This window comes from Pituophis catenifer, unplaced genomic scaffold (genome assembly GCF_029215685.1).
Source record: "Pituophis catenifer annectens isolate HBS135680 unplaced genomic scaffold, rPitCat1.0.hap2 SCAF_1, whole genome shotgun sequence".
Lineage (NCBI taxonomy): Eukaryota > Metazoa > Chordata > Lepidosauria > Squamata > Colubridae > Pituophis > Pituophis catenifer.
Window position 1 is genome coordinate 284275234 of NW_027256881.1, and position 27360 is coordinate 284302593.

The window sequence follows — 27360 nt, forward strand, 5'->3', positions numbered from 1 at the left end:
GTACAGGTAGTCCTCCACTTGCAACAGTTTGTTTAGTGACCGCTCGATGTTACAACAGCAGTGAAAAAAGTGACCATTTTATGGCCATTTTTCACACTTTACGATTGTTGCAGCACCCTATTGTCACATGATCTTGGCAACTGACTCATATTTATGATGGCTGCAGTCTGGGGTCATGTGATCATCTTTTATGACCTACTGACAAACAATGGGGAAACCAGAATCACTTAACCGTGTTACTAACTTAACAACTGCGGTGGTTCGCTTAACTGTGGCAAGAAAGGTTGTATAATGGGGCAAAACTCTCTTGTTGGGACTTAACTCTCTTGCTTAGCAACAGAAATTCTGGGCTCAATTGTGGCCATAAATCAAATGTTCTTTTTCCTTTTGAAACAGGATGCAGGCAGACTACATTCGTTTATCTGGTAAAGTAGAGGGTTTTAGTTTGAGCTCTGGCCTGGTAGCGGGAAAACTGGTAGAGGTTTGTGTGATTTAAGGATGTGGAAACACTAAGCAGACAGGTTGGGAGTGGATTGAAGACAATTTACCATAATGGGTAGGAAAAGGAGAAGAAAGAACAATTGTGATCAGAAATGAAACCCTCACCATTTAGGAGGAAAAATGAGTAAGATAGCAATAAAGAAAATCAGAAAAAAATCTGTTTTCCTTGGGCTGTGGCTAGACAATATGAATGTATGGCAAGGTTTATATATTACATTAAGTCTTAAATGTTTTGTGAAATATACCACAAGTAACTGAGTTCTGAACATGTAAGCAATAAATCCTGTTTTATGAACTACCATGCTAAAACCAAAGTCTGATGTTTCAATTCAGTATGTGTATGAGAATGAGTTGAAAAGATCAACTGTAGCTTACTTTAAGTGTTGAGGTGAATCTGTGAAAGGAAAGGTTTTGAATGAATGCTAAACTGTTGGGTTCTTGGTATTCTCTAAATTAGGTTGTTTTCTTGCAGATTTTTTTAGCAGGTTAAGTAACATCAGGGGATGGGAAAGTGAGATTTGCTGATAAACTACTATATACAATATAACCAACCAGCAAGATTATTTCCCCATGTCCTAATGATGTTACCTAGCTCAGTAATGAACCATCTATGGGAAAACAGCCAAACTTGAAAAACACCAAGAACTTAACAATTCAAACTTGTGTCACATATGTTCTCTACTATTAGAAAGACGGAACTGTAGGTTCCGTGGAATGAGTTTTAGAATTTAGGACCAATACCTATTTTTTATTAGGTTCTTAGATAATTTACTTGTCATTACTATTTGACCTTGTATGAAATGTAAAATACAATAAATGGAATAGCAGCCATGGTACTTTTTAAAAATTCTATATTTTTTCCCCAGGAAGTTTTAGAAATGTCTGCATTAAGTAGTAACTTCCATTAATAGGACTGTCTTCTGACAAAATGTACTTAACAATAGTACTGTATGGATCTAGAGATCCTTCTACATGGCTTACTTTTATACACATTTGAAAACTTTGCCTACATGAATCTGCTTTTATTCATTTTATATGTTAGATACAAAACATCTAAGTAAGTTAGATGTATCTTTTGTAGTGACTTAACTATTACTGATTTGATAAAATATCCTATTTTTTGTTTTATTTATTATTTTGTTTTGGTTTTATAGTATATATGTACAATATACACAGAGTATACATACATACATATATACATTTATATATATATATAAATGGTGTCCAGATGAGAGACTTGTACTCTTGTAGCTCAGCTTTACTGTGTGAAGATCTACCATATATTTTGTGTTTTTTGGTGTATTTAAATTTTTTACTGTTTTTCTAGTTTCAGAGCAGTAGTTGTGTCCCAAAAAACTACCATATAAATTGACCAGGTTTTTAAGTCAAAAGAAAACACTAGAAAATCAACAACTTCTTGTTTTGAAAGACGGTTTCTCATTGTTTATAGAACTGGTTTAAATGGAATGGCAAACCTTTCAAAAAAATAGACCATCCATAAAGTTAACTATCTTTCAGGCCTGCCTGAGGGATCAAGAAACTAGCTACACTGGTTGAATTAGATGCTATGCATGTATATGTAAGTTTTAAAATCTAGGGGAGAGATCTAATTATGATGCAAAATTCAGAGATAATCATGATGCTGCTTTTCATGGTAATGGAGTTAGATGTGATAGCATTGCCTAAATGTTTAATTCTATTAAGTGGGGAGACTTGGTCTGAATTTCTGTAGATGATTTATCTCTTCATTTTAAAGATATACTCAAATTTTCTATGGTAACATAGTTCCAATAATTTTACCTTTTTATCTTTTAGATATTTTATCTTTTAGATATTTTATTAGTGGCTTTAAATGAAGGGGAAAACATGTTTTACTAATCAACATCAAATTATATAATTATAGATTGCCAAAGAAAGGCAATATGTATAATAACTTTTATATGTTGTTGTTTACTTGGAACTTTAAAGCACCATGAACTTACAAAGAAAACTAAACACAATTGTAAAAGTGACTCATACTTAGTTATATTATTTATCAACTTTAGACTTGAGTTTTCATAAGTGAAGTACTTTGAAGTTGTGCTGCTCTGCTGCTTCTTAAATCCCATGTCTGTGGGTTTTAAATATATAATAATAGTGAATTTCTGGAAAATATGAATTCATATTCTCAGTTTGTAATATTTAGTGTTAAATTTGAAAAGAAAGCTATGAAGCAGCTGATTGCCATATAGGAAACTCTGAAGAGAAAGAAACAAGGCACCAGAGGAAGAACACAAGGTCTTTTCTGGAACCAAAGGGGACGGAGCAGTGTAAATAATAGAATTAGTATCTTCAGCAACAAATGAGAGAGACATTGCATGACAATCTCTTTTCACCATTTCTTCAGCTGCAGGGGTGATGAATGTCTGATCTTCATTTTAGCTTATATAGATATGAGAAACAACCATATTTTATTTCCCTGAATAAGCAGTATAGAATAAAATAAGTCTATAAACAAAATAGAATTGTGTGTGTGTGTGTGTGTGTGTGTGTATGTATATATATATATATATATATATATATATATATATATATATACTGCTTATAGTATATTACAGTATATTGTCTGTCTATGCACAGTACAGTATAGTACCATATAGTCTATAAGCAGTATGTATGTACAGTCTATAAATAAACTAGACTAGAGTAACAATATCTATTAAGTTTGCTTCTGATTCACAGAATGCAAAACTAGATGCAGCACAGAATAGTAAAAAATGAAGACAAGCAAAGCAGTAGGGAAGCGAACAGGGAGATACTAACTGAGAAAGAAGAGGAGGATTCTGCTGCCTACTTTGTCCATATTGAAAGCCAATAATAAGGCAACACTGCCAGAAGCTATTTGGCACTGTCAAGGCTAGTTTTCTCCTTGGGATATCAACATAAAAGGAATATTTATGAGTAAATGAATTTGGGCAGTGAACTGGACTTAGTCCATGTGCTGATAGTTCTTTACCCCAGTAAGAAAGAGTAGATTAATTTATAAACGACAGTGTCTTTACAGACTGAGCTCTCTCCCTCTCTCTCTCTCACACACACACTATATCTCTGTTATTTCTACTGTATTGCACATTCATTTATGAAATTTAAACACTGCTCATCTCATAATTCAAATGACACTGGGCGGGTTACAAAACCATTTTAAAAAGACATAGTTAAAAGCAAAATTAAAACACTGAAAAACAATAAAAGTAATTAGTATTGTTATTATATCATTATAGTTGTTATAACCGATAGGAAGGAATGTAGAAGTATGAATTATAAAAACAACATATATGCTCATACGGAAGGCTGTAAAACTACTCTACAGTGTTATGTTTGTCTTGTTTTCTCTTTTTTCTGTTTTTGTTTTTTGTTTTTAAAGGTGAAAAATGTTTAATAAAAACTATTTTTCAAAAAAAAAAAAGAAAAACAGAATAAAAACAGTGTTACAAAGATGAATTAAAAGGCAGAGGGAGCATTCTCAAGCCACTAACCACCCCACCCACCCACGCCCGGGTTGCATGCCACTCTTCATTTCCTATGCCAATTGGCAGAGCCAGATCTTCATGTTCTTCCAGAAGGTCAAAAGAGTGGGGTCCAGCCTCACCTCTGGGGGCAAGATGTTCCATAGGCAGGGACAGCGATAGAGAACGCTCTCTTCATAGACTCTCTCAATTGAAATTCTTTAATCAATGGAGTCCATAATATATCCTTGCTTCCTCACCATGTGGGACAGGTCAATGTAATTGGGGTAAGACAGTTCCTCAGGTAACCTGTTTTATGCCATGGAGACCTTTAAAGGTGATAACCAACACCTTGAATTGGATCCAGAAGCAAAACAACACCAGTGAGACATAAAAGAATTATTAAACAGCTATCGACACTTGTTTTGAAGAAGTACATTGCTGATATACTGTATGTTGTTTCTTAACATTTAAACTAGTCTTTTCAACAGGAATAAGGAAAAGAATTTGAGACAGGAAATCCAATTGTAAGTTATTACAGTTGTAAGTCAAGACAATTAGTTTTCCAGTCCCAACTGCAGTTACAAGAGTCACAGTGGTGCAATGCAGGCTACTTCTGCTGATCACTGGCTGCCAGCAGTTTGGCAGATCGAATCTCACCAGACTCAAGGTTGACTCAGCCTTCCATCCTGGGTAAAATGAGGACCCTGACTGTTGGGGGCAATATGCTGACTCTGTAAACCGCTTAGATAGGGCTGTAAAGCACTATGAAGTGGTATATAAGTCTAAGTGCTAGTGCTGTAAATTGAATACCTGTATATTGGTTTGTTTGTAGCTCAAACAAAGCACATGCCCATGAACTCATATTTTTTCTTAAAAATTGAAGAAATAGGCTTTTCTTAAATAATCAAATTGGTTTTTTTCCCAGTTGTCCTTGATCTATAAACATTATCGTATGGACTTAGATTTTTTACTTCAGTTGTTGTATTATTCATTAATGACTTATTTGAGTAGCCTTTTCTATTTTTATAATGAATTTTGTATGCAAGATCATTCTACAGGTCACTTACTAGTCTGCATTTCTATGATTGTTTAATTCTGTGGGCTTGTGATTAATTAGAAGCCAGGCAATGTATAATTTCATTCTTAGTAATTAAACTATATATCACTGGTTGGAGAATAGGTTTTAATTTTATAATCTACTTAATGTATTTTTATATACTTCTATAAATAACAAAATATTTATTTGGTGTGTTTTTTTAGACTGAATGCCCAATTCCTTGGACGAAAAAATCCATAATGGATCCTAGCTGTGATTACCACTTTCTTCACCGTGTTTTGGGGAAAACTGTACATATCACATTGAAATGTGGCATATTCCAGGGGATATTGCAACATGTGGATTCCAGTCAGTGTATCTTTCTAAACAGAGGTATTGCTGCTCTTCTTAAATTCAGTGCATTTATACTGAAAATTGTAGTGGGGTTTGATGTATTTTCTCTGTCAAGATGACTAATTTCTATAAAAATAAGGTATCATTCTGGATTGTCTTGTGGAATAAAAACATAGTTTGGTCACAGATTATCAAAAAGCTGAAGTATGTAAATATATTTGAAATTACATCTTCCCACCCCATCACTGAATTCCCAACTTTAGGTCTCATTTTTCAGAACATTTGATTTAATGTTATTTCCTTAGAGATCAGGCTCCAAACATTTTTCTATAAAACTTGTTTAAAACTTCAAATCTGGATTGGCTGTGAAAATCAGAAATGCTGGACTGAATTACAACTTCAATCTAGAGAGACCTGAAATTTGAGAAGGAAATGAATAACTCCAGTACCCGAAGCTTTTATACTTGTGGTGTGAGTTCTTGGCAGATATAGTAGCAAAGCAACATTCCTCTCTTCCTAATAATTTGTTTGCTATAATTTTTATTAACATTTGATATAGGATGAAAGAATTGAATAAATTGGGTTGGATAAAGAATTGGATAAATTATGATCAAGCTTATTCTTCCTAACAGATGAGTTGGACTTAAAATATTGGACAATCTTAAACATCACCAAGCTGAAAACTTAGCTTTCTTAATCTTTTCTAGCAGAACCCATCCAGGATCAACCAAAATATGTTTCATGAACTTCTAGAAACTTCTCAGTGCTAAATAGTTATTACAGTTTCCTAGTATTGTCACTAACTCAAATACTTTGGCCACCTAATGAGAAGGAAGGACTCACTGGAGAACAACCTAATGCTGGGAACGATTGAGGGCAAAAGAAGAAGGGGACAACAGAGAAGGAGGTGGCTGGATGGAGTCACTGAAGCAGTCGGCGTGAGCTTAAATGGACTCCAAGGGATGGTAGAGGACAGGAAGGCCTGGAGGAACGTCCATGGGATTGCGATGGGTCAGACATGACTTCGCAACTAACAACAACAATAATGAAGTATTGTCACTAATTCTTCAGTCATATTTATTTCTTTATATTAGCAACATTCCATCATTGTAATTAATCTCCCTCAATGCTAACACTTTAGCAATAGTTACCCCTCTAGGTTCATTGAAAATTTCTCCCTGCATCTTGAGTGTTATCAGCCTGATTACATTCAAATAACTCCTTACTTAATGCTCATTAATACTTCATAATAGATTTCATTTAATTATTTAAAATGTTCATAGCAGTTTTTTCAAGTTACACTTTTAAAACTCACTATGATAAATTTATTAGTGGCACATTGGAATGCAAATGGCTTGAGATTTCTTTCTATATTTCACATATTAATCCTTAGTCACTATGTATCTTGTGCAGGAGTAAGTAAATAAATCATTATGTACGTGTAATACTGAATTTCAACAGAACCTAAGAAGCAAAATACACTCAGATTTTAAATAGCAGAAAGAGGCTAATATCTGTGCATCGAAATTACTCAATAACAGCCAAAGTACTAACTTCACACCTTGATAGGAATGAGTCATTACATACAATATGTGTATAAAAAGCTCCTCCTGCTGCGCTTTGTGTGTCAGCTTAAGATTTTTTTAAATGACAGGATTTAGTTTGCTGGAAAAGAGAAGTACTATAAAAACGTGATTTTTTAAAAATAAGAGTGTGTTTTGCTTTAACAAGGAAAATGTTAGTGAGTTCAAGCAATTTTTAATGTATATCCTACTTTATAGCTGAACATTCAAGGTACTTAATAGTAAATACTGTATTTATTTTAAAACATGCATAAAATAAATATACAACACCTGACAAGCTTCAATTTTTCAGATTAAAAGAAAATTCTATAATTATGTTAAATACATTTTTAAATGCTTTTTAATTAATAACCTTGTTTTAATGTTTGTATCTTTTCTGTCTTTTAGGCTTTTGGGCTTTATTTACTATTATTTTATGCTTAAGTATTTTGAGGCTTTTAAGGAAGAATAATATGTAAATAAATAGTAAGCTTGAAACAACAGACTGAGTTTTTCTCACCACAAATATAATGATTATATGTGCTTGAAAATAAAATTTAGCAAGATGTTTTATAGTTTTAGGACCAGATGCTATTTTATTAGTAGTCATATGTCATGTCTCAGAGGCAAGGAAGATTCTTTACAATGTAAAACCTAACAAATGAAGACTTTTTATATGGAAGAAGATAGTCTTTCAGATAACTTAATTTGATGCATATAAGTGGGAATACTTTCTGATTTATTTGGTGTGCAAATTGCAGCCTGCTTTTCTGAAGCTTCAAGCACATTAAATTCCACTGATTCTGTGACAACAAGGGCAAATACAACAAATGGACCAACATTTAAGTCAAGAATTACACAGCACTTCTGCAGTTTTCTACAAGTATTGGATTAATCTATCAATGTTTTAAATTCCAGGAAGACCCGCAAGTGCTATTTAGAACTTTGAAATATTAAGAGTGGAGTTCAAATTATTTACTACTATACTTTTAACACAATAAAAGCTGATGACCCCCATACACATATACTCACCCTGCAGAATCAAGTCAACCAAAGTACCTACTAATATTAAAAAGTAACCAATTGGATCACTTTGGGAATATTTCAAGCAGAACAGATGGTAACAGCATTTTCTCATTGTTGCTGGTATTTACAGAATGATACTTAGGTTTTATCAGATAGTATAAATTGATGGGCTGCAATTCTTGAATTATCAAGCCCTCCTTTAAATGCAGTCTAAATTGGTGATCATTATCATATCTGATGCAGTGAATTCTTTGGATTAACCGTGGTGTGTGTGAAGATGTGCTACTAACTATTAATCTAGAACAGGGGTGTCAAACTTGCATTGTCACAGAGGTGTCACATGACATATTGCAACTTTTCCCCCCTTTGCTAAACCAGGTGTGGGCGTGGCCAGCACGTGACGCATCTGGGCTGCAGGCCATGAGTTTGACAGCCCTGATCTACAATCTCCTCATATTTAATTTCAATGGATGACCCATTTCATCAGTTGAGAGAGAAAAACTTGTTTTTGACCTCATTTTCTTCATCTCTGTCTCACCCATACAAGTCCTTGCTCTAAGCTGAAAAGTACATTGTAACTATTCTAGCCTCCTAATAATTTTAGTTATCCTTTTCTACATATTGATTTCAAAGCCTTACTAATGTATTTCTTTATAATTTATTTGTTATAATATGTATAATATTTTTGGATTGGTACATAAAAGATTGCTAGCGAAGAAGACAGCTTTATCAAAAGTAGTGTATATTTAATTAAAGCACAGGTTCATGGAAGGGAACTTATTATTTCTGAATAAGTTATATAACTATATATAACTATTTATAGAGGAAATAACTATTTCTGAGTATTCTCGCATCCTAATACAGTTTTCAAAGATATTTTATTCTTCTTAGAATTGGTTTATTCTAACCAATTCAGAATTGATTCTAAATTTTAGTATTAAACCAAACGTTTTGTTTATCTAAACAGAATGCTTATTCTGTTTGTTTCTTTCAGTTAAGAATTTGGAAAATGGCAGGAATGTACCTGGAATAAAGAGGTTCTTTGGCCATGAAATTGTTAATGGTGAGAATATTTTACAATTACATTCAGAAAATATTTGATATTTGATATAATGTTAACTGATATTTTCAGGACCTCATATTAATTAGGAATGTCTTTTTTAATCTCAGATTTCCAGCTGACAATGATATTTACTATATATTCTTTGATGCTGACTGAAGTATGAAATAAGTTTTAAATATATTTTTGAATATAGTTTCATTAGATCTTTGATTTTATCTTAAACCTTAGAAAACAACAATGAAATGAATTACTATAAAACTATTTATCAAGAACTATTGCAATTCTATTGCTTTGATTTTTTTTGAATTGGGTTCTATTTATAAATTAATTACATATAAAATATTTTGGATCCATTGAAATCTATAGACACAATCATTCAGTTTTCACAAAATACTTTTTAAGACTATAGTAAGGTCTGTTGGGTAAATTCCAATATTTTACACACATTATTTCTAAAGTTTACTGAGAGCCAGTTAATCTTCATTTCCTTTAAAGCAAAATGTTTACAGATGAACAGGATTTGAAAGCTAACCTGTCAAATAAAGCAATTAGGTCTAATACAATGCATGCTAAGGGCATTTTCATATGCCCTTCATGTGTTTTTTTTCAAAATTAACTGCATTACAGTTAGTTCTCAACTTGCAACCATAATTGAACCCAAAATTTCTGTTGCTAAGCAAAAGAATTGTTAGGTGAGTTTCGCCCCATTTTATAACTTTTCTTGCCACAGTTGTTAAGCGAATCACTGCAGTTGTTAAGTGAATCTGGCTTCTTCATTGACTTTGCTTGTCAGAAGGTCACAAAAGGTGATCATATGATTCAGGACACCGCAACTGTCATAAATATGAGTCAGTTGCCAAGTGCCTGAATTTTGACCATGTGACCATGGGGAATGCTGCAACAGTCGTAAGTATGAAAAACATACCGGTACTTACGACCGTCGTAACTTTAAACGGTAAGTATGAAAAACACTTGAAACAATCACTAAATGAACTGCTGTAAGTCAAGGACTACCTGCATAGTTTCTAAAACTGTTATAAAGCTCTTTTTTTTTTTTTTTTTTTGCTTAAGATCTTCTGTTTCTCACATGACATGGAACTCTTGTCTCATCTTTCATTCCATCTTTTGGCTTCTGATCCTGAAAAGGAAATCCTGGTTTTGGATTTTGTAGCCTAGGTCAAACATGCAAAGCCCCAGGACTCAGCTGGTAGGGAAGGGGGTATGTTTTCTTTTTAGATGGCATAGGAGTGAAAAGAGCTTCGCTGTTGGACTGCAGCAGCTAGAGGTGGGAGAGTGACTTTTGTTTCTTGTTTAGGATTTCAAGAAGAGACTGGACAGCCATTGGTCTGGAATGGTTGCTTGCTTGAGCAAGGGGTTGGACTAGAAGACCTCCAAGGTCCCTTCCAATCCTGGTATTCTATGTTATATGTTCCAGGTTCTAATTATGGATCATAATAATAGTAGTGAGCAGTATCCCCAGTTATCATTGGAAGTCTTTTTCTTCACGTTTTAATCCTATCTGTGCTAATAAAGTAAGAACCAGTTTATGTGGAAAAATATTTGGGACTGTATATTATTTGAATATACAGTATAAGCTGCAAAAAATTGCTCTGAAAATGGTAAATTACCTGCTTGTAGTTTTTCTGAACCACGTTTGCTTGTGTTCCTCCCTCTGCTATTTCTAATCTATCTCAACACCTTGAAAAGTGCCAAGCTACTCTTCTGAACTTGCCATACTTGGAAGATCTTAAACAATAAGCTGCTATTGCAAATATGTGAATGGTGTAATATGAGCTTCTTTGACAGCAAAGCCAAAATGGTTTTAGGGGAGTTAATTTAGAATAAACCATTGCAGCCTATATTCTCTTTGTATAAAGCTTGCATGTAAAATTATGTAATCCTGTTGGGGTATGTAACATGCACATTTCATAGTTTGTTGCTACTGGATTTTCTATCATGCCCTGATCATGGCAGGTTTACTTATTACTATGTCGTTATTCACTTTTAACTTATCTCATCTGGTTACTAAGTATAGTTCCTGGTTGAACTTTAAATCCTTAATAGGAACTGTTGGTCTATGTTTCAGTGGAATTGCTTGATGACCTGGAACAACCTGCTGCAGAAAGAAATTTCACTCCTACTGGATCCAGGTACACATGAGGTTTTGGTTGTGAGAAATGACTGAGATATCCTGAGTATTAGGAAAAGCTATTTATTCTCAGTGGGAAATCTTATTTGTATACTAGTGATCTATCAAGCCTAAGTGGACCAGGAACATAAAGAAATTAAGGCTGCCTACTATTATTTAATAATGTATGTGTATAGAGAGTATATATAGTATGTGTATCCATAATATATAATATAGCTTTCTCCAATTTAGTGTTCAAGTTCTATACCATTATTTCCAGCCAAAGAAATGCTGTTGTATACCATCATACTATAAATATGTATTTGTCATGAACCTGCTTTACTTTAATATCAATAAGATAAGGATGACTGTTTGTGCATATTGTTGTGCTTTCAAGGTTCTCACCCCAAAATTATGTAAATTACTGGCTAAGAAGTCAGACAACTTCCTAGTGTCCTATTTAGATCTCATCTCTTCTATATCTTGTCAGAAATTGTTATAATGAATTAAAATGAAATTAGCTGCAGTAGAGATTCTACCTAGATTCATATATTGTACTAAGCCTTAACTAAGTTTTGCCTTAATCATGATTAAATCCACAAATGTTGGATGAAGACACCCATCTTACTATGGGCTCCTCAGTGCTCTCTCAGCTTTGTTGTTTTCTTGCAGACATTTCATTACCCAGCTTGGTAACATCATCGGTGCTAGAGAGGAGTAGCATTTGCTCCCTTCTTATATACTAGTGGCTTACCCTGTCAGCATTGCTGGGAATGTTTTTGATGATTCCTTGATTAGGCTGTTGTTTACTGTCAGCGCCCACCAAGGATGAATGACAAAAATCAAGCCATAAGAGGGAGGTCTTCACTTTGCAGGATAGTACTATAAAACCTCACCATAGGTAGTCCTTGACTTATCACTTTAGCAACTGTTTGAAGTTACAATGGCACTGAAAAAGTGACTCATGACTAGTCATCATTTTATGACTATGGCATCATCCCCAAGGTCACCTGATCAACATTCGGGCAGTTGGCACCTATTTACAACAGTTGCAACATCCCAGCGTCATGTGATTGCCATTTATGATCTTCCCAGCCAGTTTCCAACATGCAAAGTCTGGGAAGCCAGATTCATTTAATGACTGCATGATTCTCTTAACAACTGCAGTCATTTACAACAGTGGCAAAAAAAGGTTGTAAAGTCAAGTGCAGCTCATTCAGCAACTGCCTTGCTTACCAGTGGAAATTCTGATCCCAACTTGTGGATGTAAGTCAAGGACTACCTAAAATGAAGTTTACCCATCCATGCAGGTCTGTGGAGATACAAGCAGTTCGTTGAAAGCTCTTATATTGTAACTTCTATAGGAATACTTGGGATAATTACATCTTAACCCTCAGTGCTCAGGCAGGTCAACCCAGGAAGGATGGATAATTATTCTGTAAACCAATTCTTACAGATATGAAATTATTTATGACAACACAGTAGCTAAATTTTGTCTTACTGTAATGAAAATGAAGCAACAGTTGATACAAGTCTGTATATTATTGCTTTTTCTTTTTAGCTATTTTTAATATATTTTTTCTGGTCACCAACTAAAGCTGATCGAAAGTACAAGGGTTTCCCCTTATCACAATGCTACTTCTAGGACTTCATGAAATAGCAGAATAAATAGCTTTCTAAAAAAAACCCAATAGGATGGGAGCCAATCTAACCTTGGTAGCAGTGTTGTTCCAGGGAAGGAGGGACTGTGACTGTGAAAACTTGGTATTGTAGGCAACTTTCAACTGATGGTTGCATTGAAACTGCCATTTACTTCCTGAATGTTATGTTTTTCAAAATTTTGTAAGATATAACTAAGAAAATTATAGGCCATTTATTTTACATTTCTTTGTCTTTGGGCAAAGTCTATACATGTGTTAAGGTGGAATTCCTTAGATCTAGCTTTTCTGCTCCATTACCGGCTAGCCATGCCTCAGGTGCTGCCTTATTTGATGCATTAAAGTTCTTTCTTATCATAATCTTTATGATTGAGCTTGCCTTTGGTAATGCATTCAGCTAAAGCTAAAACCCTTTTTTTTCCTTTTGAATGACATTTGAGTAATTAGCTATAAAGCAATATTTAAAGAACAGTTAACATCTGCAGCCAAAAGTATATTTGATTAAAAAAAAACTCATTACTGTATGTAAAACAGTTTTGTTTGGGTAGGCTAAAATGTAACCAGTATCCTGCCAGCAATTTTACTTTTATTAAACAAAATTCAAATAATATCTTCTGCAGGGAATTTCCACTTACTAAGTTATCTGAAATCGACCAAGGATCACTGCTGGATCAAAGCACCCATAGAGCTAATGTTGTTTCCCCAATGAGCCAGCAACTCTGTTTGGGTAATGTTAAGTTTTAATTTCCTGGTAATTATCAAAAATTCATGTTAGTACTTAATTTGTAAATCATTTATGTCCTGCACAATGCATAAACATCCACAGAATGGGGTGGCAAATGATAAAATGTGTGTGATGACAATGACATGCAAATGTAGGGGTAGAAATATGTAATGACAGCATTTGTCTGAGGATATTACCTTTGTTTTGTCAATTTGGCTTTATTATGGTTCACTGAGGAGATTGCTGATACCTCTTCTACTATCATCTTAGTGTTTAGAAACCCCTAGAACCATCCAAATCACATATTACTGAAATTTGGTGGCAAACCTCTAAATGACAAAATTAGGTTTTCCTCACATTTGTCAGGAAGAAACAGTTATTAAGTTTTTAATGGACTAAAATGTCTCAACAGGTAGCAACATCTAGCCAACCCTGGCTGATCTTGAAAAAAAGTTCCTGTCAGGTTTTATTCCAACCATTACTTAAGAATTAGTCTGTGGAGATTCCAGGACACAGCTCTTTGATTAGCTAATTGATTAGATAATTAGCTAATTCTAAATATTAGAAAAGTTGACATTAGAAAAGAAAGCTAGCAATGAATAGCTATAAACCTAAAGCCATTTGGCCCCCTTTCTTTTTTCCAGTCTGTCCTCAGGTTAAAATTTTATATCTCTTTTTATGTCCCTAAATACTACTATGGACCAGAATGAGACCTGGTTGATTTTCAGTTGAAGGAACAATTGATGTTTGTGAACTATTATGGTAATAGGTCTATGAAGTCTCAGGCTCTTTGAATCTGGCTTGGTCCTCACAACTAAATTGGCTTAGATCTGGTCTCATTTAAGGAAAGAGCACAAGGAAATCCCAAGGTTACAGGGCGGATGGGGAAGCTGAAAAAGGGAAAACCATTTTTGAATTGCCGTCAAAAGCATCACATTGATAAAGAGTATATAGCCATCAAATGTTGATTTCAACTCAAGGAAGCCTTTACCTTTAGGCTTATTATGCCTAGAAAAGCTTAACTAAGAAACTAGAAAAAGCAGAAAAATGGAGAAGTACAGAATCCAATTAGCACATACTTGGCCTCTTTTTTCCTAGTCATATTACAAATATGATCTTTCATATAACCTTTTGAAGTTCAACTTTCTTTTTCTTCAAGAGACATACATTGCATTCACATATTTCTAAAAGGCATGTCGGGTTTTCCATTTTTTGAAATATCTTATTTATCTACACAAATACTGTGTTTCCCCGAGAATAAGACCCTGTCTTATATTTTTTTGAACCCTGAAAAAAGTGCTTGGCCTTATTTTCAAGATGGTTTTATTATTTTGGGGCGCGTGGAGCAAGACGGGGCTCCTCTTGCCATCTTACCTGATTTCCAGCTCTATCTCCCTAACCCTGACCAGAGGAAATGGTGGGGACCAGCTGTGCATGCAGTTAAATATTTTCAGGGAGGTCTTATTTTAAGGGAGATCTTATTGTGGGAGGGGGCTTATTTTAGCGCATGCGCTTAAAAGCCCGATTGGGCTTATTATCTGGGGAGGTCTTATTTTCAGGGAAACAGGGTAATATATTTACATAGATACATATGCTGCAATAATGTGCTCAGATTTCCAGGAGTTTACAATAATAATCCAATATTTAAACTAAAACAGCAATACCTTAACAATACATTTTATCAATACTGATAATACATATGTATCATTCCTCAAATACTTGCTGAAAAACTCTATTTTTACTAGCTTCTAGAAGGCTATTGAGATTGCTGCTGAATTGACCTCAGGTGAAAGCTTTCTGTACTGTAACATAGGAGCTGCAACAGAAAATAGAAAAAAGACATGAGGTTCTACTGTCTTATTATCTCTCTATTGGTGACTATTCATACATTTTGTTGGGGAGAATACACTGAGTGAATTGATCCCCCATGGACTGTCCAAATATTATAATACAGAATACAGAACATATAATACATGTGCTAAAGAATGCTTTATTGTAAGCTTTATCATAGGGTGGATTTTGATGGCAGAAACAGAAGTGGTTCTTTGTTTATCTTCAGTTCTTGAGCTAACATGGCATGAGGCCAGGTTTTTGAGGAACCACTTCTCCCCGATGACATCTCTCCATCCCATCAGGTGCAGCAGAAGAGGCTTGTTGAAGGTTTTGTCCACTTGAGAATGTCATCTGCTGGGACCCAGGAGATGGGCCATTCTGCTGCTGTACCCTGTGTATGGAACAACATTTCTCCCAAAGTCATGTTGATGATTATTCCAGGAAAGCCAGAAAACCTGTTTTGTCTTCTGACTCCAGGGATCAGAGAGTGGTGCAGAGCTCATAAAATGGCTATACTGTTCTTGAGTATCTATGTTCTTCGGGTAACTTCCTCTAAGACTTTTAATTCTTAACTAAACAACCCATGAACTATTGGCTCATCCTTTCAGAATTTTTTTTTTACCTAAATCAAGAAGTAAAATGACAATGGGCAGGCACAAAAGCAGTGGGAATAGAAGTGTCAGGCCCCCAAAACAAAGAATGTTGATTCTTTCTTACTTTTCTTTACTGTTCCACACCTATAGACAGAAACATGCAAACTGAAAACTGAAGCACCCTACTATCTATATCACGCATAAACTCTGATAAGTTTTAGGGAGGGGCTATCCTCATCCACTTGGTCTCACACAAACTATCTGAACTGAACTGCTTCTTCTTCCTCTGGAATGTACTCCTTTCCTCCTGGGAATCCTGGCCACAACATATCATCACGGGGTGACTTCTGATTTCCTACTGGCTTCCGCATTGATTTTGTTTCTGGGAAAGCTGACAGGGAGCATCAAAAAATCATGATCACATGACCTCAGATGACAGCGGTGATGCTGCAGTGGCAATAACTTGATGTGAAGATGCTTGAAATTTTAGTTACATGATAGAAAATAGAATAGAATAGAATAGAATAGAATAGAATAGAATAGAATAGAATAGAATAGAATAGAATAGAATAGAATAGAATATTGGCCAAATGTTATTGGACACACAAGGAATTTGTCTTGGTGCCTATGCTCTCAGTGTATATAAAAGAAAAGATACGTACATCAAGAATCATAAGGTACAACATTTAATGATAGGGTACAAATAAGCAATCAGGAAACAATAATATAAATTGTAAGGATACAAGTAACAAAATTACAGTCATAAGTGGAAGGAGATGGGTGGTGGGAACAATGAAAAGATTAATAGTAATACAGATTTAGTAAATAGTTTGACAGTGTTGAGGGAATTATTTGTTTAGCAGAGTGATGGCATTGGGGAAAAAACTGTTCTTGTGTCTAGTTGTCTTGGTGTACAGTGCTCTATAGCGTCGTTTTGAGGATAGGAGTTGAAACAGTTTGTGTCAGGATGTGAGAGGTCTGTAAATATTTTCACAGCCCTCTTTTTGACTCGTGCAGTATACAGGTCCTCAGTGGAAGGCAGGTTGGTAGCAATTGTTTTTTCTGCAGTTCTAATTATCCTCTGAAGTCTGTGTCTTCACATGGAAGTAATAAATCCTGGATTTTGGACACATTGTATAAGATAATGGGCTTGAGTCCCAGATTTAGTATGCATTCTATAAATTAGTGGATTTGAGTTACCTTGATTCAGATGTCTGCACAATGATACTCGGTTTGGGCTTATTGAAGGTTGCAAACAAACAAACAAAGTGTTTTGGTAATATATATGCTTTTATTGTTTGTATGGCTTTTTAATTTTTTGGGGTAATGTTTATGTTTTATTTGTAAACTTCCTAGAGTCATGAATGTAAGATGGGCAACTGTATAAGTTGAATATATAAGTAAATATCTCAAATATTAACTTCATATTAGCATATGTCCATCTGAGCAAAAGAGGACACTGATTTTCAACTACCATGGCTTCCAATGTATACTATTAAGTGTAGGATTGGAACCTAAAATAGTAGTTTTTAAAAACAGGAAAAAGCAAAGATATATTTAATCTTATTTATAAGCATAGAGCTCCATTTGTAACTGAAGAAAGATATAACGTGTTCCTGTACAACCACCCATAATAACTCAAATAACAAAACATATTTATTAAAATAGTTCATAGATGTATGGATTAATAATAGAGCCAAATGGAATCTTTGTGTACAAAAACTGTATATTAGAAAGCATTAATTTATTTAGCAGATGAGAACATGACAAAAGAGAAATAAACATATACACACAATCCACATAATTATGTACAAAACTTCTGTGGGAATACAGCAGTGGCCTCATAACTGAATGTCCAATTCAGTTATTCAGACTGCCTCTGGCATTGTTTTGTGCTGGTCTTCTAGGGAACCAGAGAATGCATGTTGTGGGCAATCTTGCACAATATGTTTAATAGTATGCGTATCAGCACCACAAACAAACGAGGAATCTTTCCATCCCTCTTGATATAGGGCAGAAGCACTTCTTCCAGTATTACAGCTAATTCTGTTCAATTTTGTCCAGAAAGAGTGAGGCAGGTCAAAACCAGGTGGCTTGGTTGAGAGATCACTAATGATCAGGCTACAAGAAGCTAGCTTGGACCATTCCTTTCTCCAGGCATTCTGGGGGTTAAACTGGGTAGTTAAACTGGGGGTTAAACTGGGTAGATGTTAAGTGAATTGCTGTTTTCCATGCTGGCCTATGGGATTTCAATCTTGAGATAAACCCTGCATTGTGCTGGTGAATAAGGATGCCCTTATTGTTCAGCATCCTTGACCAGAGCTGAAGGAGAGCTTGTTGTCTTATAACATGGGGCCAGTATGATATTGCTAAGTACTGGTAGTCAGTGCACAGGAGTGGAATGCAACATTCCAGAGATGATACACATTGTCTGGTGGAGTTAGACATCAACCATTTGGGTGTGGGCGCTGTTAAGCCACACGCTGGCACAACATTCAGCTGTGGAATAAAGCAAACCAATATTAGGAATGAGGTTCAACTTGAGGGATTCTTTATCTTGTTAAGTGGCTAGCAAAATACTGCTTACCAAAAATCCTATTGAATAATGTGGTCTTTGAGGCATCGTATGTGAGGATGCTTTGAAAAAGCACATTTACTGTCTAAACCAGCTTTATCTTGATTAGTTTGATTTATTAATCTTAGTATATCTATTCTTGTAAAGGAAGAAGCAACATATATATTTGGAAAGTACTTTAGGAGATTATATAGTGATTATAGGTAAAGTTAACACTTTCAGAGGTTGTTTTAATTTTTTATTACAGATGAAGATAGCGGGGAAGACATAGAATATATTGTTATTAATCAATTCCAGAAGACATTTGGTTCTGCTGTAAGTAGTTGCTTCTTCTCAAGAGTATTTTTATTATTTTGCTATATCCCAGGAGTCTTAAACTCAAATTATCCTGAGTACCTCAAGAGGATTTGTTCGAGGGCTGCAATAGTGAAGCCCTTTTATATGTTGATACAAAAATCTTAAGTTAAAAAAATAGGGAAAATAGCATTATGATACGTTTTAAAATGTAAATTTCTTACGCTGAAAAAATCACAACAAAAAAAATCCAATTTAGAATTTTCTACTATAATTAATGGAGAAGCATAGTTGTTTATGGTTTTGAATATTTGAGCCTAAATATAGTAACCAAATTATTCCAGTCTTCTCTCTCCTCCAGATCACCTAATCAGGATCCAAAATTCAAACAATCCACTTACTCAGAAAATTGTATTGGGATAGAAATTTTGATTTCTTGTTCATAAAATGCTTTGGTAGACTTGCCTTGTTGCAGACCAAGAGAAAACTGAAGTGTGCCTTCAGAGATCTAAAATTAAGATCTGATGGAGATGAGGAGAGAGAAAAAAGGAGCTGCCATCTTGCTAGCAGCAGAGAGAATAGGAAATTTCTTACTCAGTGCACACATAGCAGGGGAAGTGACTGCTAGAAATAGGTTGCAGCTTGCCAGTTTAACCAGGCACTATAGATCATCGGCTGAGAAGAAACAGGTCTGTTTCTGGGCAGGGCAGGCTAAGGAGCAGCTGAATTCCTAACTTCAGTGTCATCACAGTTAAAGCGTGGCCTGCTCCCATAGTCACCACCCCTCTTTATGGCTTTAAAGTGAAAAGTGTAGCTCTGTATCCAGGCAGGGCAAATTGAAGAGTAGTTGCACTCTGAGTCCTAAATTAAGGTTCTAGTGATGCCCTCATCTGGAGCTTGGTATGCAGCTGTCCTTTGGTCAGTCACATTTGAGTGGAGAGCTACCTTAGGGAGCATGCATTGGAAATGGTGAAATCAGCATGCTCTCCTTCTAGTCATTACTCTTCTGCTCTTCTGAACAACTATTTCAAAGAGTCATGGAATCTTCCTGAACAGTGGCAAAATCTGTATTGGATTCTCCTATATTGCAACTTCTCCATTTCCAGCAGAAGAATCCTTCAATGGATCAAAGTTTTCTTCTCCATACCCCTCACCTCCAAAAGGTTGTCATATTTGTGGAGCTAAATTAAGAATAAACCCAGTGGATATAAGATGACCCTGGGCACTATGTATGGCACACTTTTTAATTGCTTATAGTGTGTGCTCTCTGAGCTTGGTTGTTTTCTTGCAGACAATTTATTACCAAACTAGGTAACATTATCAGTGTTAGAAGGGAGTGAAATTTACTCTCATTTTATATACTAATACCTTGCCTTGTCAATGTTGGTGGGAGCAGTCTAGGTGGTTTCTTCATTAGGCTGTTGTTTACTGTTCTTATTTGGTGGTTTCTTGATTGGAACATGGTTTACTTCTTGATTGTTGATCTAGTGTTAATCTTGGTGTTAATCTCTAATCTAGATGTTCATTGCTGGTGAGGTGTTTTGGTCTTGTTTTCTTTTTTGTTGTTCTCTTTTGAATGGGATATAGATGTTGTTTATCTGATGGATAAATTGATAGATTCCAGATGGAGCTTGGGCCATTTCCTGAGACTTTAGCTCACAACTCAACTGAAGACCTGGTGGCAGCCTGGGATAGGATGGCCACTGGTGCTTTGGATCGGGTTGTGCCTTTGCAGCCTATGACCCGGCATCGAAATCGCCCGGCTCCTTGGTTTTCCGAGGAGCTGAGGGAAATGAAGCGCCGGAAAAGACGCCTGGAGAGTAGTTGGAGAGCCAGTCGTTCCGAATCTGACCGAACACTGGTGAGGTCTCATATTAAGACCTACTTAGTGGCGATAGCAGCGGCAAAATATAACTATTTTTCGGCTGTTATTGCATCGGCAGAAAATCGCCCAGCCACTTTGTTTAGGGTGACCCGCTCCCTCCTCAACCTGAGAGCTCGGGAAGACCCCTTACAAGGTCGAGCTGAGGATTTTGCACAATATCTGCACAATAAAATCGCTCAAATTCGGGAAGGTTTGGACTCTAACTGGGTGGGTTCAGACGGGATGATGGAGGCAGGTCTTGAAGATATTATTTGGGATGGGTTTGACCCTGTAACCCCTGAAGACGTGGACAGATTACTGGGGAAGTTGAACGCGACCACATGTTTATTGGACTCGTGCCCCTCCTAGTTAGGACTGGCTTCCCGAGAAGTCACACGAGGCTGGCTCCAGAGAATTATAAACGCTTCTTTGAGTGAGGGTTTCTTGCCTTCTGCCCTGAAAGAGGCGGTGGTGAGGCCCCTCCTCAAGAAGCCGTCTCTGGACCCGGCTGTATTAGCAAACTACAGTCCAGTCTCCAACCTTCGCTTTTTGGCAAAGGTTGTTGAGAGTGTGGTAGCACAGCAACTCCCGCAGTATCTGGATGAAACTGTCTACTTAGATCCGTTCCAGTCCGGCTCCAGGCCTGGTTACAGCACTGAAATGGCATTGGTCGCATTGGTTGATGATCTGTGGAGGGCTCAGGACGGGTTGTTCCTCTGTTCTGGTCCTGTTAGACCTCTCAGCGGCTTATGTGAAGCCGCTGGGTGAGCTCATCCGTGGTTTTGGGGTACAGTGTCATCTTTACGCTGATAATACTCAGGTGTACATCTCCACCCCAGAACACCCCAATGATGCCCTTGCAGTGATGTCCCAGTGCCTCGAAGCCATGCAGATCTGGATGGGGAGAAATAGGCTCCGACTCAATCCTTCCAAGACCGAGTGGCTATGGCTGCCGGTGTCCCGATATAGCCAGCTGAAACCATCGTTGACTATTGGGGGCAAGTCATTGGCCCCCACAGAGAAGGCTCACAACTTGGGTGTCCTCCTGGACTTGCGGCTGTCTTTAGAAGAACATATGACAGCCATGGCCAGGGGAGCTTTCTATCAGGTTTGCCTGATTCGCCAGTTGCGCCCCTTTCTAGATCGGGACTCCTTACGCACAGTCACTCATGCCCTCATCACTTCCCGACTGGACTACTGTAATGCTCTCTACATTGGGCTATCCTTGAGGTGCACCCGGAGGCTCCAACTGGTCCAGAATGCAGCCGCGCGGGTGATTATGGGAGCGACATGGGCTCACATGTAACACCTCTCCTACGCGAGCTGCATTGGCTCCTGGTGGTCTTCCGAGTGCGCTTCAAGGTGTTGGTTCTTACCTTTAAAGTGCTCCATGTCTTAGGACCTGGGTACCTACGAGATCACCTTCTGCAACCGATAACCTCCCACCAACCAGTACGCTCCCACAGTGTGGGCCTCCTCAGGGTGCCGTCAGTAAAGCAATGTCGGCTGGTGGTTCCCAGGAGAGCCTTTTTTGTGGGGGCACCTGCCCTAAGGAACAGGATATCCCCAGGGATACGAATGATCCCAGATCTCCGTACTTTCCGCCGTGCCTTGAAGACCTTTCTATTTCACCAAGCCGGACTGGCATAAATTTTCAGTTTATCTAAATTCTACGCTGAGGATCTTAATTGATGAGCCAAATCGGTTTAATTATTTTAAATTATTTTTATTTCACATTATATGTATGTTATTCTGATTGTTCACCGCCTGAGTCCTTCGGGAGAAGGGCGGTATAAAAATAAAATAAAATAAAATAAAATAAAATAAAATAAAATAAAATAAAATAAAATAAAATAATAAAATAAAATAAAATAAAATAAAATAAAATAAAATAAAATAAAATAAAATTTCTATGTGCCTATTGATGGATGATTTGTCTGAGTGCCAGGCTTTTAGAAATTCTCTAGCATTTTTGGATTAGGTTTGGTCAAAGATGCTCACAATTTCCCAGTTGAAATTATGATTAAGACTGTCCATATGTTGTGAAATGAAGGGATTTTCATCATGTTTTCTGACTGCTAGTTCGTTTTCATGAATGTCATCTATGTACCGATCTGCCTAGAATTTATAGCACTCTCACACGTATAACCCAAAGTATGGATCTGGTATGTAGATGACATTGTTACACACTGTACTTATAAAATCTTTTTTATCTTCCTACATTTAATGATGCAGTTTAACACTGTATACAAAAACTAATTTCATGTTGTTTTACATGTCTTCCATATTCTGCTGCTATATTTTTTTGTTTCCTTATTAGATGATGCACATCAAAAATCAAAGTGTATGTAGTATAGCAGCAGAGGGTGTCAATTTGTGTCGGCATGGAAAACTTTCTTGGTTACAAGTAAGAATGAACAATATGCCTTACAATTTGGAATATAAATGTAAAAAATTATGGTAGTTTTATTAGCAAAAATAGTCTAAAAATAATATATATATATCTTTGCCTTTCAGTGCAGTTCCTCATTTTTGCTGTTTTGTATTTTATATTTTGCTGTTTTTATATCTGGTGCCCTTTATAGAATTCTCAGTTTCTATAGAGTACTAGGTATTTGGGGTTGTAATTTGCTTTGAAACATCAAGATATTATGGAAGGTGTTAGTTAGAAGCTATCCATATCAGATGCATCAATTGAAATGAACAAACATATTGCCACTGTGACATCTTTAGACTTAAGATGTCAAAAATATAGATACTCTAACCATATTCTAGTATTAATATTTGAATTACAGCAGATTTATAATTTTGTTCTTTTCTGTATGTATTTACTGTATGTTCTTTTCTGTATGTATTTACTTTAGGTTGCAACAAAACGTCAGGTTTTCTTATTTGATATTTTTGTTTTGGGAGCTCAAGTGTTCAAGAATGGACTACAAATGATACTGGAGGACCAGAATATTTTGAAAGTATGTATCTATGTTTTAGGTTGGGCGATTGAAGAGGTGAAAGCAAGGTCTACAGTAACAACACCTCTTTAATTCAGTGTGAGACTTCAGCAAAGGTTACAGTAACACAGCTCCCTTTATATACCTTGCCGGCCAGGGAGCTGACCAATCACAATTGACCAATTAACATTTAAACTTCCCGCCAAAACTATATACATAACACTATGTAAAACAGATATCCAATAACATATAGCGAGGAAACATGAAATTGTGTTTTTTAAAAAGCCAAAAAAGTCTTTTATTATATTCCTTGATCAAAATTATCTTGCTTTTTCTTCATATTTCTTAGGTTATCCATGATTGTCGTTGGCTTTCAGATTGTCTTTCTCACCAGTATGGAATTGTGCTGTCCAATGTCTTTGATACACAGGTAGCTTGTCAAATACTCTTGTATGTAACCATATTTGAAGGGAAGTAGCTTAATATGCTACTCCATAAAGTAATGTTTTAGCTGAAATGTAGCTGTCCTTAATAATGCATAAAACATTCTTTACAACTTAAGTTTCTCAGTCAAGATATTTACAGTCGTATAACAGCCTTTTATTGCCTTTCTATTTCCTAATAATATATCACTGATTTGCTGAAAAATATTCTTAAATCTACAAAAATCTGTTTGTTGGATTAATATTAAAATGATAATGACAGAAGAATATCAATATTCTATATTCAGGTTTCTTTTTGTGAACTACAGAAGTGACTTTCACTTTTTCTCTGATAGGTTGCTGATGTATTACAGTTCTCAATGGAAACAGGTGGCTACCTTCCACATAGGGTCAGCACTTTACAAGAGTGTTTAATGCGATATTTGAGGCTGCCTGACAAATGCGTTTCTTTTTTTGAATACAAACAGCAAGCAATGGAGGTGAGATGGCTCTGATGGCATCATGGTGTGAGTTGAAGGAAATCAGATCTGCTTGTAGCCCGTTATCTATTTTATACCTTTCTAAAGTTGCAATAGAAATTATGTCTAAAATAGCATATACTTAATACTTATCCTAAATACTAATCCATGATTTTTCTTTCATTTGGTACTGAGCTAGATGTTGCAGATAACAAGGTAGAATTTATGTGCAAAATATTTTGTAGCCCTTCCAAATGAAATGGTTCTTTGCTGTTAGACCAAGGCCGTCAAACTCCCGGCCCAAAGGGGAAAAAAGTCCTGATGTCACATGACGCTGCCATGACGACATGAGTTTGACACCCCTGTGTTAGATTATACCTATAATTCTACTAACAAGTCTGTTTTGAGGAATCCCCCAAAAATACTGTTTTGTACGTTTTCATGTAGGAAGATCCTGAGGTCTGGTTTCTGCGACCCCTTCCACCTGTATTGTTGAATATATTAGCCCTGGAAACGGTGTATCTCCTACCTCTCCGTTTGCTGCTGCTTGGTGAAATTATGTCTGATTTAACAACATTAGTGGATAGTTACTTGAATTCATTTCGGCAAGGATCTGCAGATCCCCTGGGGAGCATCAAGGTAAATTCAATCTCAATTATACACTGTTGGGTAGGATCATCTAATTTATTAATGCTATTATCTACTAACTACTAAAGTACTTTATTGGCACTGTACCCTGCATTAGTAAAGATTTTTTTTATAAAAAAAAACCTTTGCTATCATTCTATTTTAATTATGTGGAAGAATGGCAGTTGCAAAACTTCATAACATGCTTTACATTTGATTGCGAGAGAAGACAAAGCTCATAGAGTTGGATGTTAGTATTCATATTAATTCAGAATTTTCATTCAGCAGAACATGTACATTAAAATTTTATTGTTCATTCTTCCTACTATATTTAATTGTGAAAATAATATTTGTTTTATCTATATTTCTTATTTTATTACATATCATTTTAGAGCATTAGCAAAAGAGAAAGTTCATTAACATTAAATAAAATGTAATAGTAGTAAGTTAAATCAATAAAAATTTATGCCAAATAATGTTAATATCTAAAATATCAAATAAAACTGGAAGTCAAATCAAATATCAAAATATCAAAATAATAGTAGTATTGGAACAGGTACAACTCCTGTTTTTAGAATAGAATAGAATTCTTTATTGGCCAGGTATGAATGGACACACAAAGAATTTGTCTCCGGTGCATAAGCTCTCAGCGCACATACAAGCAACAAGTGATATTTTAATGTATCTAATGATCAGTGGCTTAATATTTTTGGGAATACTAGTGAATTTCAAATTGAAAATATGCAGTAAATACTCAGTGTGTACAAAGGATTCAAAACAGGTAGTCTGCAAACAGCTGCAGCTTTGAACTTTGCTTATACATGTGCATCCATGCAAACCTCATTTTAATGCTGGGATAGAAAGCCTGGCTGTATGTGGCCAAACACATGTCAATAATCATGTGTGAAGTTTTTCAAAGAACAGAGCTGATTTAATGTTTTGAAAATAGGGCTTTAAACATACTTTGCCGATTACCTTTGTCAAATAACTTGCACAGCCCTAGTAAAATCCCCTCTAACATATAAATATTCTTCAAACATTATAGAAAATATTTAAAAAATTCCTTGAAGAAATGAGGGAACTTCTGAATTCAGTGCAAAGTGCTGTATTCTTCATATTTACCTCATTCATCAATAAAACATAGCACTTCAAAGAAATGATGATAATCAAGTGCTGCTCTCATCTGTTTGTGTTCCTGTGTTAATCAGATATCTTCTATGGAGTTACCAGAAGAGCTACGACAACTGGCAGATCTTTATAACCTCCGAAGACAAACTGCAGTGCAAAAGTTCCAGCTCAATGAGGAAGGTTTCCTTATCAGAGGAATGGGGGCAATAAGAAGAAAAAAGGCAGAGAATGAACCATATCCTAAAACATACTGTCCCGGTTCTGATACTCAGGGCAATTATAAAAAAGAAGATATATATAACCATGATAACCAAAAGCCCATAGTTAGCAATGATGAGATAGACTCTAAAATGGAAAGGGGACATTTCATGTAAACTGATATTAGAAGAGACTAAAACAAAGGGGAAAATAACCACAAAGAAAGTTCATTTTTTTCCAGAAAAAAAAATGAGGTAGCTCTTCTTCAGCTCTGAGAAGCTTCTTGGATGAGAAGCGAAACATCTTCAAAGAAAAAACAGAAAGTCCAGTTGCCTATTGAAAAAAGCACCTTTGGGACAACCATGACCTGGATGACTGAGAATTTCCATAGATATATCAATTTTCTTTCTATAATCTATTCTGTCTAATTTTCAGAAAACATGACATGAGATTTTTTTCCTTCAGTAAAACAATTTGAAAGTTCAGTTTAAAATAAAACTTTAGATTTATTGTGAAAGTCTTTGTGTAGAATGGATATAGTAATAAAATTGCTTATTTCCAGGAGGATAGTGCAATGGATAGACTATGTGTTATTGTGTGCAGTCTCTCTTTTAAAAGACCTGGATCTCTCACTCCTTATTGGGACCAGCCTTGGAGAAAGGAGCCAAACCAGACTGTGTTGCCCAGCTGCAGACCCTGTAGCCAGCACAAAAGGATACCAGGGTTGATGGTATCAAAGGCTGCTGAGAGGTCAAAGAGAGCAAGGATGATTGTACTACTCCCATCCCGCTTTCACCAAACAACAAGAGTGTAACCGGGCCTGAATCCTGATTGAAAGGGGTCCAGATAATCCCTTTCA

General features: G+C 35.9%; 1 protein-coding gene across 1 annotated transcript; it reads left to right on the forward strand.

The window, feature by feature from the left end:
- Nucleotides 1–5270: 5270 nt before the first annotated feature.
- Nucleotides 5271–26880, forward strand: EXD1 (exonuclease 3'-5' domain containing 1). The gene is made up of 11 exons (XM_070931313.1): nt 5271–5418; nt 8962–9030; nt 11117–11180; nt 13437–13543; nt 18789–18856; nt 23020–23106; nt 23564–23668; nt 23997–24077; nt 24426–24569; nt 24996–25187; nt 26384–26880. The coding sequence occupies exons 1-11, from the start codon at nt 5286–5288 to the stop codon at nt 26675–26677; spliced, it is 1344 nt and encodes a 447-aa protein (XP_070787414.1). The 5' UTR covers nt 5271–5285; the 3' UTR covers nt 26678–26880.
- Nucleotides 26881–27360: the final 480 nt, after the last annotated feature.

Coding starts and splice junctions, on each gene's coding strand:
- EXD1 (XM_070931313.1), top strand. CDS start 5,286: ATGGATCCTAGCTGTGATTACCACTTTCTTCACCGTGTTTTGGGGAAA. Junction 13,544..18,788: donor GAGCCAGCAACTCTGTTTGG/GTAATGTTAAGT, acceptor TTTTTATTACAG/ATGAAGATAGCGGGGAAGAC. Junction 24,078..24,425: donor CCAATGTCTTTGATACACAG/GTAGCTTGTCAA, acceptor TTTCTCTGATAG/GTTGCTGATGTATTACAGTT.